The 13,930-nt window shown below is 37.9% G+C and overlaps 1 protein-coding gene across 1 annotated transcript in view; it reads left to right on the top strand.

The window, feature by feature from the left end:
* asz1 (ankyrin repeat, SAM and basic leucine zipper domain containing 1) overlaps positions 1-13,930 on the top strand; it is a 206,667-nt gene that overhangs the window by 156,107 nt on the left and 36,630 nt on the right. The window contains exon 10 of the mRNA XM_039761401.1: positions 1,337-1,449. Within this exon, the coding sequence (XP_039617335.1) occupies positions 1,337-1,449 (113 nt within the window). The remainder of the gene's footprint in view (positions 1-1,336; positions 1,450-13,930) is intronic.

The following is a 13,930-nucleotide window of genomic DNA, read 5'->3' as shown; positions in this document are numbered from 1 at the left end:
CGTGTTTTCAAAGAAATGCACATATTGCCATTATTTGTGCTTGAGATAACTGCTATTTGTTGTTTTATAAGCAAATATGCTGCATACATTTGATTTTGCTAAGTCCTAAATTATGTTACAGGTTTAGGCTTTAGCTTGTTGAAGCATTGTTATCATTTAGTCAGCTTTCAACAAAATATAACAAAAGTCTCAGGTCTAGAATTTTAGAACAGAAATTTGGGGTATTGTCTGTTTAAAAAAATTGCCTGGTTTCGCTCAACAAAGCAGAAAAATTGTGCTGCTCTTTCATGGCACACAAAGTGGCTTTCCTGTTTGACTTTTATCTCACTAGGTAATTAGTTTAGAAATAAAAGTACATGATTCATGCTCACTTTGCACAATGTGGTCATAGATAGCTGTGAATTATTCTAGTTTTAACTTTTAGTATCATACAATAATAGCAACCTTAATCATTTTTTTAAATGCAGCAGCATAAAGAGTGGCGATTTGAGAATGGAGACTTTACATTCACTCTCTGTATGTGATTGACATAGATAGTTGGATGGACAACACCAGCTATCTTTTTTTCTAATTGGCTTATTTTTACTTGTGGCTAGTTCACACAATAAAGCAAGATGCTCCATATGTTCCTTACAAATTAAAATTAAATTTACACGATGTTTCTAATGACAGGGCATGTAATGTGTTAAAGAGGTGTATAATTGCAGAAACTCAGTGTGTGTGGCTGTTAACACAGCATAACTCATTTCTGAAAATTAATTGTAAAGCTACTGTTACTGTTAATATTTATATGTACTACAGAATAAAACCTGTACTCTGGAATAATGGAGCTACATTTAGTAAAAGCTAAACCATTTGAAGGCTGCAATTTTTATGTGCTCACATATGTGTGTGTGTGTGTGTGTATGTGTGTGTATGTGTATGTGTGTGTGTGTGTGTATATGTGTGTATATATATATATATATATATGCAAAAAAAAAGCTGCAATTGAGTGTAAACCATGTATTAACAAAGGCTTATAATATATGGTTAATGAGTCAATTTCTCACTTTTAGGCATATTTAATAATGCAATCTATGCATATTATACTCAATAATAAGAAATAAGACTGATTATTTTGCTGAATGTATCTTTAATTCTTCTACTGACAACGTAATATTTAAGACAAAATTATAAAATACAGGAGGAGTGTATCTTTATTATGATTAACGGTAAAATAAATGCTAGGACATTCCCTTTTTTGTGTGAGCACTGGGGTGACCGGTGACTGATCTGTATTTTTTATCTAGTATGGATCTGGAGACAAAAATCTTTCTTTTTAATTTTTGGTTAACAGATGGGAATCACTGATCCTGAACAACAGAATGCAGCTTTGGCACTTGTTGAAAAAATTAATTTTGAACAGATTGAACCCAGCAAGTTCTTGGATCTTCAAAACACAGATCAGAGGTAACTTATTTTTGCAGTACTGTATTACTAAAGTCTGGCTTTCTATCCTACTTGTGACCTTTCTGATATTAGAGATTTTGACACCACCAGAAAGTCCCTCTTTGAACCAGAAATGATCTTCTGGTGCTGAAGTGTGTGTGATAAAGAAAAGACAACATTCTAAGACTAGACAAGACTCAGAGTAACCATCTATTGGATTACTAAGTCTGAGTTAGGAAAGTACTTTCACAACATTAAAACTAAAAATCCTGTTTCCTTTTAGGTGGTGTCATCATTATATTAAAGTTCAGACAAAACATCTTGTACAGCTTATCCCCTTGGCAGCTCTTTTCCAGCAAAAATTTGACAGTGTCTTTTGGAGTGCTACTCAGAAAGAACTTCATTCTGGGATCAGAAGCTTCAGTGTCATGACTACTGAACTCCACAAACAGTTTTTTATTAGTATTTTTACTGTTATGGAAAGAAAGGGAATTGCAGTTGTTCTAAGAATTTTATTGTCAAATGATATCTTTCCTACAAATGAAGCTAAAGTGGATACACAAAAATGTTTTAGAGTAAATTGCTCCAAAAGATGGTCATTGTTTTGTATTGATATGTCCAAAGTGCTTTCTCTCTTCTTGCAGTTGTTTTTTGCACATCACATGCTTGGAAGCATGTGCATCTTTCTAATACAGTATGATAAACAAAGGCATTTTCGAAACACAAATACTGTAGTATCAAATGGCTAATATGGTGATTTGTGTGCCTACTCAAATACAACAGACCATTTCATGTCAGGCAGGTATTTTAACTATTATTGGAATGTAACATGATATGCAGCCTTAGGTTTTTGGCAAGGGCATTTGCAAAATCCTTAAGAATGCAGGCATGGCATAAAAATACAGACTGTATGATTGACAGATGAGCTGCTAAGGCAGTTATTGCAGCACAGAGAGAAATGTGGAATGAGGAGCTTGTCACCTTTTATTATTAAAAAACAAAGATTTAAATTTAGTCCAAAAGATATTTTCACCAATCTGTTTTTTCAAAGCATTAACACTGTTAAAAATTTTAAAAACATGCTTCAGATGTATTTTGGAATATTTCCCAAACAAAAGTGAGAGCATAAAAAAATAATTTAGAATGATATGATAACAATGGGTCAGTTTATTATTTACAGAAAACCAAAAAAAGGGCAGAAGTAGTAATAATAGTAAGTTATTCAGTTTTGTCTGCCTTAAATTTCAAACATTTTATCATAGGATATATCATTACTGTTATATAGTAAGCAGCAGGAATTCAGAGCACAGTGTGAACATATATAATAAGTTATTTTGACTGATTATACCTATACTTATATGAAATTAGAACCATAAAACAAGATTGTGAATCAATACTGCAACAAGTAGTCTGCCCAAGTGAGGTGTCACGCATGAATGTGCTAGTTCTTTTTCTTTTACACTGTTTATTTTTACTTTTCATTTTGCCTGAAACCTTCTTGCCTGCCTTTTTGAAAATGTGTTTTTGTGAAAACAGTTAAAATCTTCAGCACCGAAATGTTCTAAACATGGTCTTCTCTTTCCTACATATACTGTTCACTGTTTTCTGCCTTTTGGAGACATTTAACAAACAAGAAGGCACTATTCACCCACCCAAGCAGTAAGTTGCTGTAACTAATAATTCTGCTATCTCATTCAGATTCTTTTTAAAGTTGTCAGGTCTTCTACTTCAGCTACATAACTTATTATTTTATTTTAAATTTCCATGACCCTTTGTGTGAGGAACAAGTAGTGTGTTTTGGATTCTGTCTTGACTGCTGCTATCCTTAATTTTTACTGGTGTCCTCAAATATATGGGTCATTCTGTGTCAAATCAATCAATTTTCCATTATTCCCACGTATTTAGGTCTGAAAAAATTCTGAAAAACATACCAATTGTACCCATGTTATCCAGGAGACACCCTGTAAAATGATTTTGATGTGAGATCAGTACTTTCCAAGACAGCCAATTTTGTGTGGGGAGAGTTATGTCAAATTTGACACATTTATTTTTTCATCAATTTCACAAGATAATATCTCAAGAACTAAACCACCTAGCAGGGTCAAATTTTGCATACTGGTACTTTTGTAGGTATGGTATGTTAAAAAAAATTTGATCCAGATGACCCCATTTGATAAGAGCACACCTTCAAAAATGGGGAAAAAAAATTGCCATGATTAGGCTTTCAGAAAGCGTTCTAACTGATACAGCCTGCTGAATTTTTTTCCATGTTTAAATACCTACACAGGGCTTTTCAAAAGGTTATGAACAAACAAAAAATGCACCAGACTAGCTTAATGCACTGTAGAAATGTCCAGATGTTTTTAAAATTGTTGTTCCTGTATCATACATAGTCCCTTCTTTTCTTATGTGAATATTTTGTTTTTCTTTTCCATTCTAAACATGAGTTAAATTCACCATTTGTCAGTAATGATAATCGTAAAGTTTTTCATCACTAACTTGGGTATAGGATTAATCGAAACAATTCACTAAAACCATATTAAATACAACTTCTTCTTCTTCTTCAGGCTGCTCCCATTAGGGGTTGCCATAGCAGATCATCCTTTTCCATATCTTTCTGTCCTCTGTATCTTGTTCTGTTACACCCATCATCTGCATGTCCTCCTCTTGGGCCTTTCTGTTTTCCTCGTACCTGGCAGCTCTATCCTTAACATCCTTCTCCCATTATACTCAGCATCTCTCCTCTGTACATGTCCAAACCAACGCAATCTCACTTCTCTGACTTTGCCTCCAACTTGAGCTGACCCTCTAATGTTCTCATTTCTAATCCTATAAACCCTCGTCACACCCAGTGCAAATCTTAGCATCTTTAACTCTGCCATCTCCAGCTCTGTCTCCTGCTTTCTGGTCCGTGCCACAATCTCCAACCCATATAACATAGCTGGTCTCGCTACCGTCCTGTAAACCGTCCCTTTCACTATTGCTGATACCTGTCTATCACAAATTACTCCTGACACTGTTTTCCACCCATTCCACCCTGCCTGCACTCTTTTTCACCTCTCTTCCACAATCCTCATTATTCTGTAGTGTTGATCCCAAGTATTTAAACTCGTTAACCTTCAAAAACTCTACTCCTTGCATCTCCACCTCTCCAGCGTCTCTTCAACGTGTTCCCTACTATCACTACAGATCACAATGCAAACATCATAGACCACAAGGACTCCTGTCTAATCTTGTCTGTCAACCTGTCCATCACCATTGTAAATAAGAAAGGGCTCAGAGCCGATCCCTGATGTAATCCCAACTCCACCTTGAATGCATCGGTCACTCCTGCCGCAGACCTCACCACGGTCACACTTCCTTCATACATATCCTGTACAACTCTTACGTGCTTCTCTGTGACTCCCAACTTCTTCATACAATACCACAGCTTCTCTCAAGGCACACTGTTACACGCTTTCTCCAGGTCCACAAAGTCACAATGCAACTCCATCTAGCCTTCGCTATACTTGTCCATCAACATCCTCAGAGCAAACACTGCATCTGTGGTGCTCTTTCTTGGCATGAAACCATACTGATGCTCACTAATCATCACCTCACTTCTTAACCTAGCTTCCACTACTCTTTCCCATAACTTCATACTGTGGCTCATCAATTATATCGCCCTGTAGTTACTACAGTCCTGCACATCCTCCTTATTATTAAATATTGGCACCAGTACACTTCTTCTCTACTCCTCAGGCATTCTCTCACTTTCCAAGATTCAATTAAACAATCTGGTTAAAAACTCCACTGCCATCTCTCCTAAACACCTCCATGCTTCCACAGGTATGTCATCAGGACCAACGGCCTTTCCATTTTTCATCATAGCTGTCATTACTTCCTCCTTGCTAATCCGTTGTACGTACTTATTCACTACCTCTACATAATCCAACCTTCTCTCTCTATTGTTCACTTCATTCATCAGTCTCTCAGAGTACTCTTTCTGTCTGCTCCACACACTCTCCTCACTTGTGAGTAGTTTTCCATCTTTATCCTTTATCACCCTAACCTGCTGCACATCTTTCTCAGCAATGTCCCTCTGTCTAGCCAATCGGTACAGGTCCTTTTCTCCCACCTTAGTGTCCAGCCTCTCATACAATTCATCATACGCCTTTTCTTTAGCCATAGCCACCTCTCTTTTCACGTTGCGCCTTATCTCCTTGTACTCTTTTCTGCTTTCTGCATCTCTCTGACTATCCCACTTCTTCTTTGCCATCCTCTTCCTCTGCATACTCTCCTGCACTTCCCCATTCCACCACCAGGTTTCCTTTTTTCCTTCCTCTGTCCAGATGTCAAGCCAAGCACACTTCTTGCTGTCACCTTTACTACATCTGCTGTAGTTGCCCAACTGTCTGGTAACTCTTCACTGCCATCCAGTGCCTGTCACCTCCTCCCTGAAACTCAACCTTGCAGTCTTCCTTTTTCAACTTCCACCATTTGATCCTTGGCTCTGCCCTCACTCTTTTCCTCTTCTTGATCTTCAACATCATCCTACATACCACCATTCTATGCTGCTTGACTACAGTTTCCCCTGCCACCACTTTGCAGACTTCAGTCTCCTTCAGATAATGACTCTTCTGCATACAATGTAATCTACCTGTGTGTATCTTCCTCCATTCTTGTATGTCACTCTGTGTTCTTCCCTCTTCTTAAAATATGTATTCACCACAGCCATGTCCATCCTTCTGGCAAAATCCACTATCATCTGGCCTTCTTCATTCTTCTCCTTGACACCATACCTACCCATCACCTCCTTGTCTCCTCTGTTCCCTTCACCAATATGTCCATTGAAATCCGCTCCAATCACCACTTTCTGTCTCTCGAGTACACTGTTCATCACTTCATCCAACTCACTCCAAAAATCTTCTGTCTCATCCATCGCACACCCATCCCACCTGGCCTTACTCCCCTTCCATTTAGTCTCATGCACGCACAATATATCAACCTTCCTTCTCTCCATCACATCGGCTTACTCTCTCCCCTTAACCGTCATATTGCCAACATTCAAAGTTTCTACCCTTAGTTCCACTCTCTTTACCTTCCTCCTCTCCTCCTGCCTCTGGACTCATCTCCTTCCTGTTCTTCTCCTTCTTCGGCTTCATCAGCCAACAGTAGCCTAATTTCTGCCAGCACCCTGTTGTCTAATGGTACTGGTGGCAGTCGTTGTTAACCCGGCATCCTACTGATCCGGTATGGAAATTTGTATTTTTGTCCTGATATTAATTCGGCAAAAGTTTACACCAGATGCCCTTCCTGACGTAATCCTCTCCATTTATCCGGCATTGGTTGGGGTTTTTTATCATTAAATACAACACTTGTTGCAATTAAACGTTAACATCTTGGTATTGCAGCAGCAGGGAATGTGATCCATTTCATTTCTGTTTCTTTCGAAGTGCAGAGTGCAGGGCATCTTTGTCTTTGAGATCAAGATGGTACTACCTCCCACTGACTGTTGTAGGTGCACTAAGCAGTACAGTGACACACTGTGATGGCACCCAACAAGTATTGTCTCTAGGTGGCTAATGAAAAGACTGTGCAGGATAGTTTGGATGCATGAAACGTATCAGGATGTTTGATTCCGCTTCACTCGTGTCACGAATCACACCAATCCAACTTTTCATCATACATGCACCCAACATAGCCTCCAATAGGACACTGGTCTAATGTGAGGGACGCATCTGATTCATCAGGAGTGTGATTGTGAGAGGACAGGATCTCAGCTGCTGCTTCAGTGGTGAATATTTTGACAGTCAATTGACCGTCTTCACCAGACACCTGGCTGACTTTGAGTTTGCCATCTTCTGTAGGGATGTAGCAGGTGGTATTCTTGAGTGCCAGGTACTGTTTTGGCCATGGAAAATTGCATGCTCTGTTCAGCAACATGAGAGAGGACCTCAACAATTGATATGACAAAAGTTTGACATTTTTGATAACTTACTCATTGGAAACTCAGTGATTACTATTATTCACACATGGTGCATTCAGCCTATGTTTTGGATGGAAAATAAAGGTGAAATTTTTGCATACGAAAAGTAAGGTTTGCATTTTTAGAAAGAAGGGACAATATTTAAAAATTATGTGTTCATTCCCATATGCTGTTAGGGTGCTCTGAAAATGAAACCCAGCATTTTTTTGGATTTGAGAGGCCTGCTTTTCAAGCCTAGATACAGTTATTTTCCTGTTTATTGCTTTTTCAGAAAGCCTGTATAGTTATCTGAATAAGGAAAAAAGTCTATGTTGGTTACAAGTATGTGTTTCTGAGGCCTAAGCATAGCTAAGCCAAAAACTCAAATTAATTTATGGTCAATTTCAAGGGGCTGCTTTGACCATGCAGGGTCATCAGGACCAAATGTTTTAATTTCATCACATACTATACCAATTAATGTACCAGCGTGCTAAGTCTGAGCCTGCTCAGTGGTTTCATTCTTGAGCTATGGACTTGTGAAATGTAATGGAAAACATCAAACAGCCCAATAAAATGGACACCCCCTCCACTTGGTAAACTTGCTGTATCTTGGAAAGTATTGATCTTGCATCAAAAAACATTTATAGGGTGTTTCCTGATTAATTTGGGTACACTTTGTAATTTTTCCAGAATTTTTGAATGCGAAGTGCGTTGGCCACTGGTTAATTTGACCTGGAATGACCCATATGATAAGCTGTTTAGCCATAGGAATGAGCATTTTTGCATCATGACAAAAGGTTCTACTGTCTAAATCTTTACACAAATTGGGCCACCTCAAAACCAGTTTCCAGAAAGAGAGAGGTAGTGATAGTTGGGAACTCCGTCATTAGGTGGATCGAAGCTTAAGTGTGCTCCAGAGACGGAGAGTCTCACGGTGTGTTGCCTTCTGTTTGCACAGGTAAGTGACATCCCTGGAAGGGTGGATAGGCTCTTGGCCAGAGCGGGGGTGGATCCAGTTGTCAATGTCCATGTTGGAACAAATGACATACGTAAGGGTTGTCTTGTCAGTTCTGCGATCCAAATTCAAAAAGTTAGGTGCGAGGATGAGGAGCAGAACTGACAAGGTAGCTTTCTCTGAAGTTCTGCCTGTGTCATGTGCCAGTCCAGGTCAGATTAGAAGGCTTAATGCGTGGCTCAATACTTGGTGCTGGGTAGAAGGGTATAGGTTTATGTGGCATTGGAACTCCTTTTGGAATAGATGGGACCTGGTCTGCCATGATGGGTTACATCTGAACTGGTGGGGCACCAATGTATTGGGGATGCGTATGAGTAGGCTAGTCGAGGATTGTTTAAATTGGAGTGTTTTTGTAAGGGAGTTTAGGACAAGCCAGGTTTAGATCTATGCATGGAGGAACAAACAACAGTGTAGTAATAAAAATGTTTAGTGATGTAAATTCTAAGCCAACATTTAAATGTAGAAGGAGTAACAAATTAAAAATAGCTTGACTTAATGCTATAAGTATCAAAAATAAGTTAAGTGAGTTGGAGCTGTATGTAGCAGAGCATAATTATTAGATTATAGCAATAATGGAAATAGAACAGAAAAGGAGGTGGGGTTGCTGTTTTTGTCAAACAGAATTTAAATGTAAGTCCTCTTCAGTTGGATGATGAGCCCCATCTTAGTGAGAACGTGTGGCTTCGCCTGGAAAATATTAGGTAAAGCAGTCTTATTTTAGGAGTGTGTTATAGGCCACCCAATTCAGACAGTAATTTCAACACAAATCTTTTAAGTAATATCAAAAAGGCAAGTTTACAGGGAGATATTATAGTCATGGGGGACTTTAATTACCTAAATATTAACTGGGGTAACCTTGCAGATGGAGGAGCACAAGAGTTTTTAGAAGTAATCGGTTATTGTTTTTTAACACAGTATGTTAAAGCACCAACATGGGGTAAAGCTTGTCTGGTTTTAGTATTTTGTAATAATCATGATAGAATTGAGGGTGTAGAGGTGATTGAACCACTAAGGTCAAGTGATCATAATATAATACAGTTCTCAGTATTTTGTAAGATTGCAGATGCAAAGACTAAAATTGTTAAGTTGAACTTTTGTAGGGCAAATTTTGAACAGGTGCGGCAAAGTTTAAGGAGGATAGACTGGGATAAGCTTTTAAGTGTGGACACAGTCGAGGAACAGTGGAACAGGTTTAAAAATGTTGCACATGTTGTGCAGGACAGATACATACCTAAATTTGGAATTAATAGGAAATTTTAAAAAACTCCACTGTGCATTAATAGAGGTGAGGTTTTAAAAAGAAACTGCAAAGGAAAAAACTGCTTTATAAGGCATATAAGACTAATGACTGCAAAGTGAATCTTAGAGCATATGAGAACATGAGAGCAACCATTAAAAAGGATATAAGGGAGGCTAAAAGACAGTTGGTGTGGAATATAGTAGATAAGGTTAGAGAGATTCTTTCAGTATTTTAGTAGTAAAAGAACAGTCAAGGAGGAGGTGAAGTGCATAAGAAATAGTAAAGGGGAATTAAAAGATATAGACAATGAAATAGCGGGTGCCCTAAACTTACATTTTATTGAGGTCTTCACAAGTGAGCAAGTGAATAACCTCCCAGAGGTCAATGGGGACTACTAAGGTGGTACTGAGGGATTTGGAAATTGTAGAGGGAGGAAGCACTGCTCAGATTAAATAGGCTGAAATCATACAAATCACAAGGACCAGATAATATTTACCCTTGAGTTCTTAAGGAGGCTAGCGAGTACATATATAACCCCTTTACACAAATTTTTAGGAAGTCCCTACGCACTGGAGAGATGAGATTCTGAAGGACTGGAAAATGGTAAATATCATCCCATTATATGAAAAGGGTGACGGGGCTGATCCAAGCAAGTACAGTATAGGCCAGTATGTTTAACATGCATCACGGGAAAATTAATGGAAGGAATTATTAAGGATAAGATTGAGCAACACCTGGCAAGGATAAGAGTTATTAGGAACAGTCAGCGTGGGTTCATTAGAGGGAGGTCGTGTTTTACTAACATGCTGGAATTCTATGAGGAGGCAACAAAAGGATATGATCAAAGTGGAATATATGATATTATTTGACTTGACTTTCAGAAAGCCTTTGATAAGGTGCCACATGAGAGGTTGGGCATCAAACTAAAAGTACTGGATGTTCAGGGTGATGTTTTTAGATGGGTGCAGAATTGGCTCAGACACAGGAAACAGAGGGTGATGGTGCAAGGAACCTCATCAGAATTGGCTGATATTAAGAGTGATGTTCCACGGGGGTCAGTACTAAGGCAGCTGCTATTTTTAATATATATAAATGATTTAGATAGGAATATAAGTAACAAGTTGGTTAAGTTTGCAGATGATACCAAGAAAGGTAGATTAGCAGATAATTTGGAATCCGTTATATCATTACAGAAGAATTTGGATAGCATGTAGGCTTGGGCAGATTTGTGGCAGATGAAATTTAATGTCAGTAAATGTAAAGTATTACACATAGGAAGTAAAAATGTTAGGTTTGAATACACAATGGGCAGTGAGAAAATTGAGAGTACACCTTATGAAAAGGATTTAGGAGCCCTAGTGGACTCTAAGGTATTGACTTTCCAACAGTATTCAGAAGCCATTAAGAAGGGAAACAGAATGTTAGCTTATACAGTATAGCACGATGTGTGGAGTACAAGTCCAAGAAGGTTCTGCTCAAGGTTTATAATGCACTGGTGAAGCCTCATCTGGAGTACTGTGGGCAGTTTTGGTCTCCAGGCTACAAAAAGGAGATAGCAGCACTGGAAAAGGTCCAGAGAAGAGCAACTACGCTGATTCCAGAGCTACAGGAGTTGAATTATGAGGAAAGGATTAAAGAGATGAGCCTATACAGTTTAAGCAAAATAAGATTAAGAGGTGACATGATTGAAGTGTTTAAAATTGTGAAGGGAATTAGCACAGTGGTTTGAGACTGTTATTTTAAAATGAGTTCATCAAGAAAACAGGGACACAGCTGGAAACTTGTCAAGGGTTTATTTTGCACAAACATTAGGAAGTATTTCTTTACACAAAGAATGATAGACATTTGGAATAAGCTACCAAGTAGTGTGGTAAACAGTAAGGCTTTAGGGACTTTCAAAACTCAACTTGATATTTTTATGGAAGAAGCAAGTGGAAAGGACTGGTGAGCTTTGTTGGGTTGAATGGCCTATTCTCATCTAGATTGTTCTAATGTCTTCATTCTCCCTGCTAATGGAGATGGAGGGTAGAACATTTGTTCACATTTTGTTTGATATTTTTCCCATTCTGATAGCAAAATTTTGTTGAAAAGATGTTATACTTGTGATGTTTACCCCCTAGATATGTAGACTGTTCTGGTAAAATAAATGGATAAATGTCCAGTCTGTATTGAGTAAACAGCTCACTGGATAAAGCACTCTTTTGAAATTCTGTTAGTGCATTAAAGGACTACTGGTAAGGATGTTTGTGGGTCTGATATATACAGTACCATATCATCTTCATATAGTGATATTTTCTGTTCAAGTTCTTATTTGATGATAATACCTTTTATCTCTAATGCATTTTGAAAGTGAAAGGCCAATGGATCAGTGGCAGTTGGTGATAGGGACACCATTGTCAAGTACCACATTTTAGTCTGAAGTATTTTGAGATAATGTTGTTAATATAGACAGAGGCTTCTGGACTGGTATAACATAGTTTTATCCATCCATATATCCAGCCAAACCCAAATTTATGCAATGTGGTGAATAGGTAACCTCATTCCACCATTTTCGTCTACGGTTGTCAAATACTTTTTTCCATCCAAGATAAGATCATCTCTGGTGTATTAGATTTTATGGGTGAGTATATTATATTAAAGAGATGCTGTAGATTAGAAGCTACAGTAAGTGTCTGCCTTTAATAAACCTGGTTTTGTCTTGTGATATTACAGAAGGAAGCACTTTCTCAATCTTTCTAGCTAGAACTTTGGATCTTAACATCATTTTTCAGAAATTAAATTTATCTGTATGATGTCCTTATTTTTCTTTGGAAAGATGGTAGTTAATATTTGCAGAAAAGTTTGAGGTAGACTTTTGCTGTGTCTGGCTTCTTTAAACATTGGTAATAATAACAGAGCTAATTTATTGGAATTTTTTAAATTAAATTCCACTGAGTAGCCATCAGGGCCTGCTGCTTTCCCACTTGGAGTAAGTTTATAGCATCCAATAATTCTGAGAGTGTCAGAGGTTTGTCCAGTTCCTCTGCACTAAAATTATCTAGCTGTGGTATTTGTAATGCAGTTGATCTCCAAAATTTGCGTGGGTTACGTTGCTAGAGCACACACAAATTGTGAAAAATGTGAATTTTGGATGTGGTCAAAAAATGCCTATAAATGCCTATTTTTATAGTTTAAACCCTAAATATGTCCCCAAAATACTTAAATTTCATTTCAAACTCAGCTTAATACATTACCCTAAAAAAAAGAATGTAAAGGTAAACCCATATACTGTACTGCTATGTCTCACGCAATGTAAAATAACCCTATATGTACTGTAATTCATGCAAGTGTGTTGTCTTTGGTATGCACTGTCATTTTCTTTGGTTAAAGTAGGGTAAATACAGTCATTAATTTAATAAAAATACAGTAAAATGTATGGGTACTTACCAATAATGAATGATATTGATTGAAGATGATGATGATGAATTAGCTGTGCAGTATGATGAAGGTATGTAATGAAGATAATGACTGCACAGCAAAGCAGAGGATTTACAACTCCTCGGGTCGCTCCTCTTCTTCAGGCGCTTGGGTGCCATCTTTGTGCTTTAAGAAGAACAAAACGATAAACCCGAGAACACTCGGTGAAACACTCGAGATAGCTTCACACGGTAAACTATTATGATGCGATAATTATGGGCTATATCTGTTGGAGATGCGTCACAGGGCAGCAGCCAATCGGCAGCAAATAGAAATGAATCACGCTCTCGGATTGGCTACTTTCAAACCTCCCACCTCCTGAGTACAGGGGTATTTCACCATCCTAAACCGCGTTTTCCTCTATGGTTGCTTTGTGTTCTCTTTACAGTACAGTATTGCCATGAGAAAAGACATAAAAAAAATTGTGTAGGATATTTGCGGTTTCCGCAAACAATTATTAGTTTCTAAGGAAAAATCCGTGAACGACTGAGGCCACAAACTGTGAACCGCGACTTTGCGGGGGTCGACTATACATCCAAAACACATTAGAATGTGTTTTTTCTTCTTTAAACTGATCAGAATATAAGGACATCTTGTACTCTCTAAATGTGTGGGTTATATTTTTATGGTCAATGATTTTATCTCCATCTCTGCTGGTAATTTCTGTTACTGCGTTGTGGATTTGTTGACCTTAGATCTTATTAGTCTTCTTTTAATGTTCACAGTTTCTTTTGTTCTCAAGATGTCAAATTCTGATTGCAGAACCTTTTTTCTGATATAAAGTGTCTCATTTGGAGACTGACATATTTTAGATCTATTCTGTTCATTTTGCTGAATAACTCTG

The sequence above is a fragment of the Polypterus senegalus genome, chromosome 8, assembly GCF_016835505.1.
Source record: "Polypterus senegalus isolate Bchr_013 chromosome 8, ASM1683550v1, whole genome shotgun sequence".
NCBI lineage: Eukaryota > Metazoa > Chordata > Cladistia > Polypteriformes > Polypteridae > Polypterus > Polypterus senegalus.
This window is presented reverse-complemented; position numbering and strand designations above follow the sequence as displayed.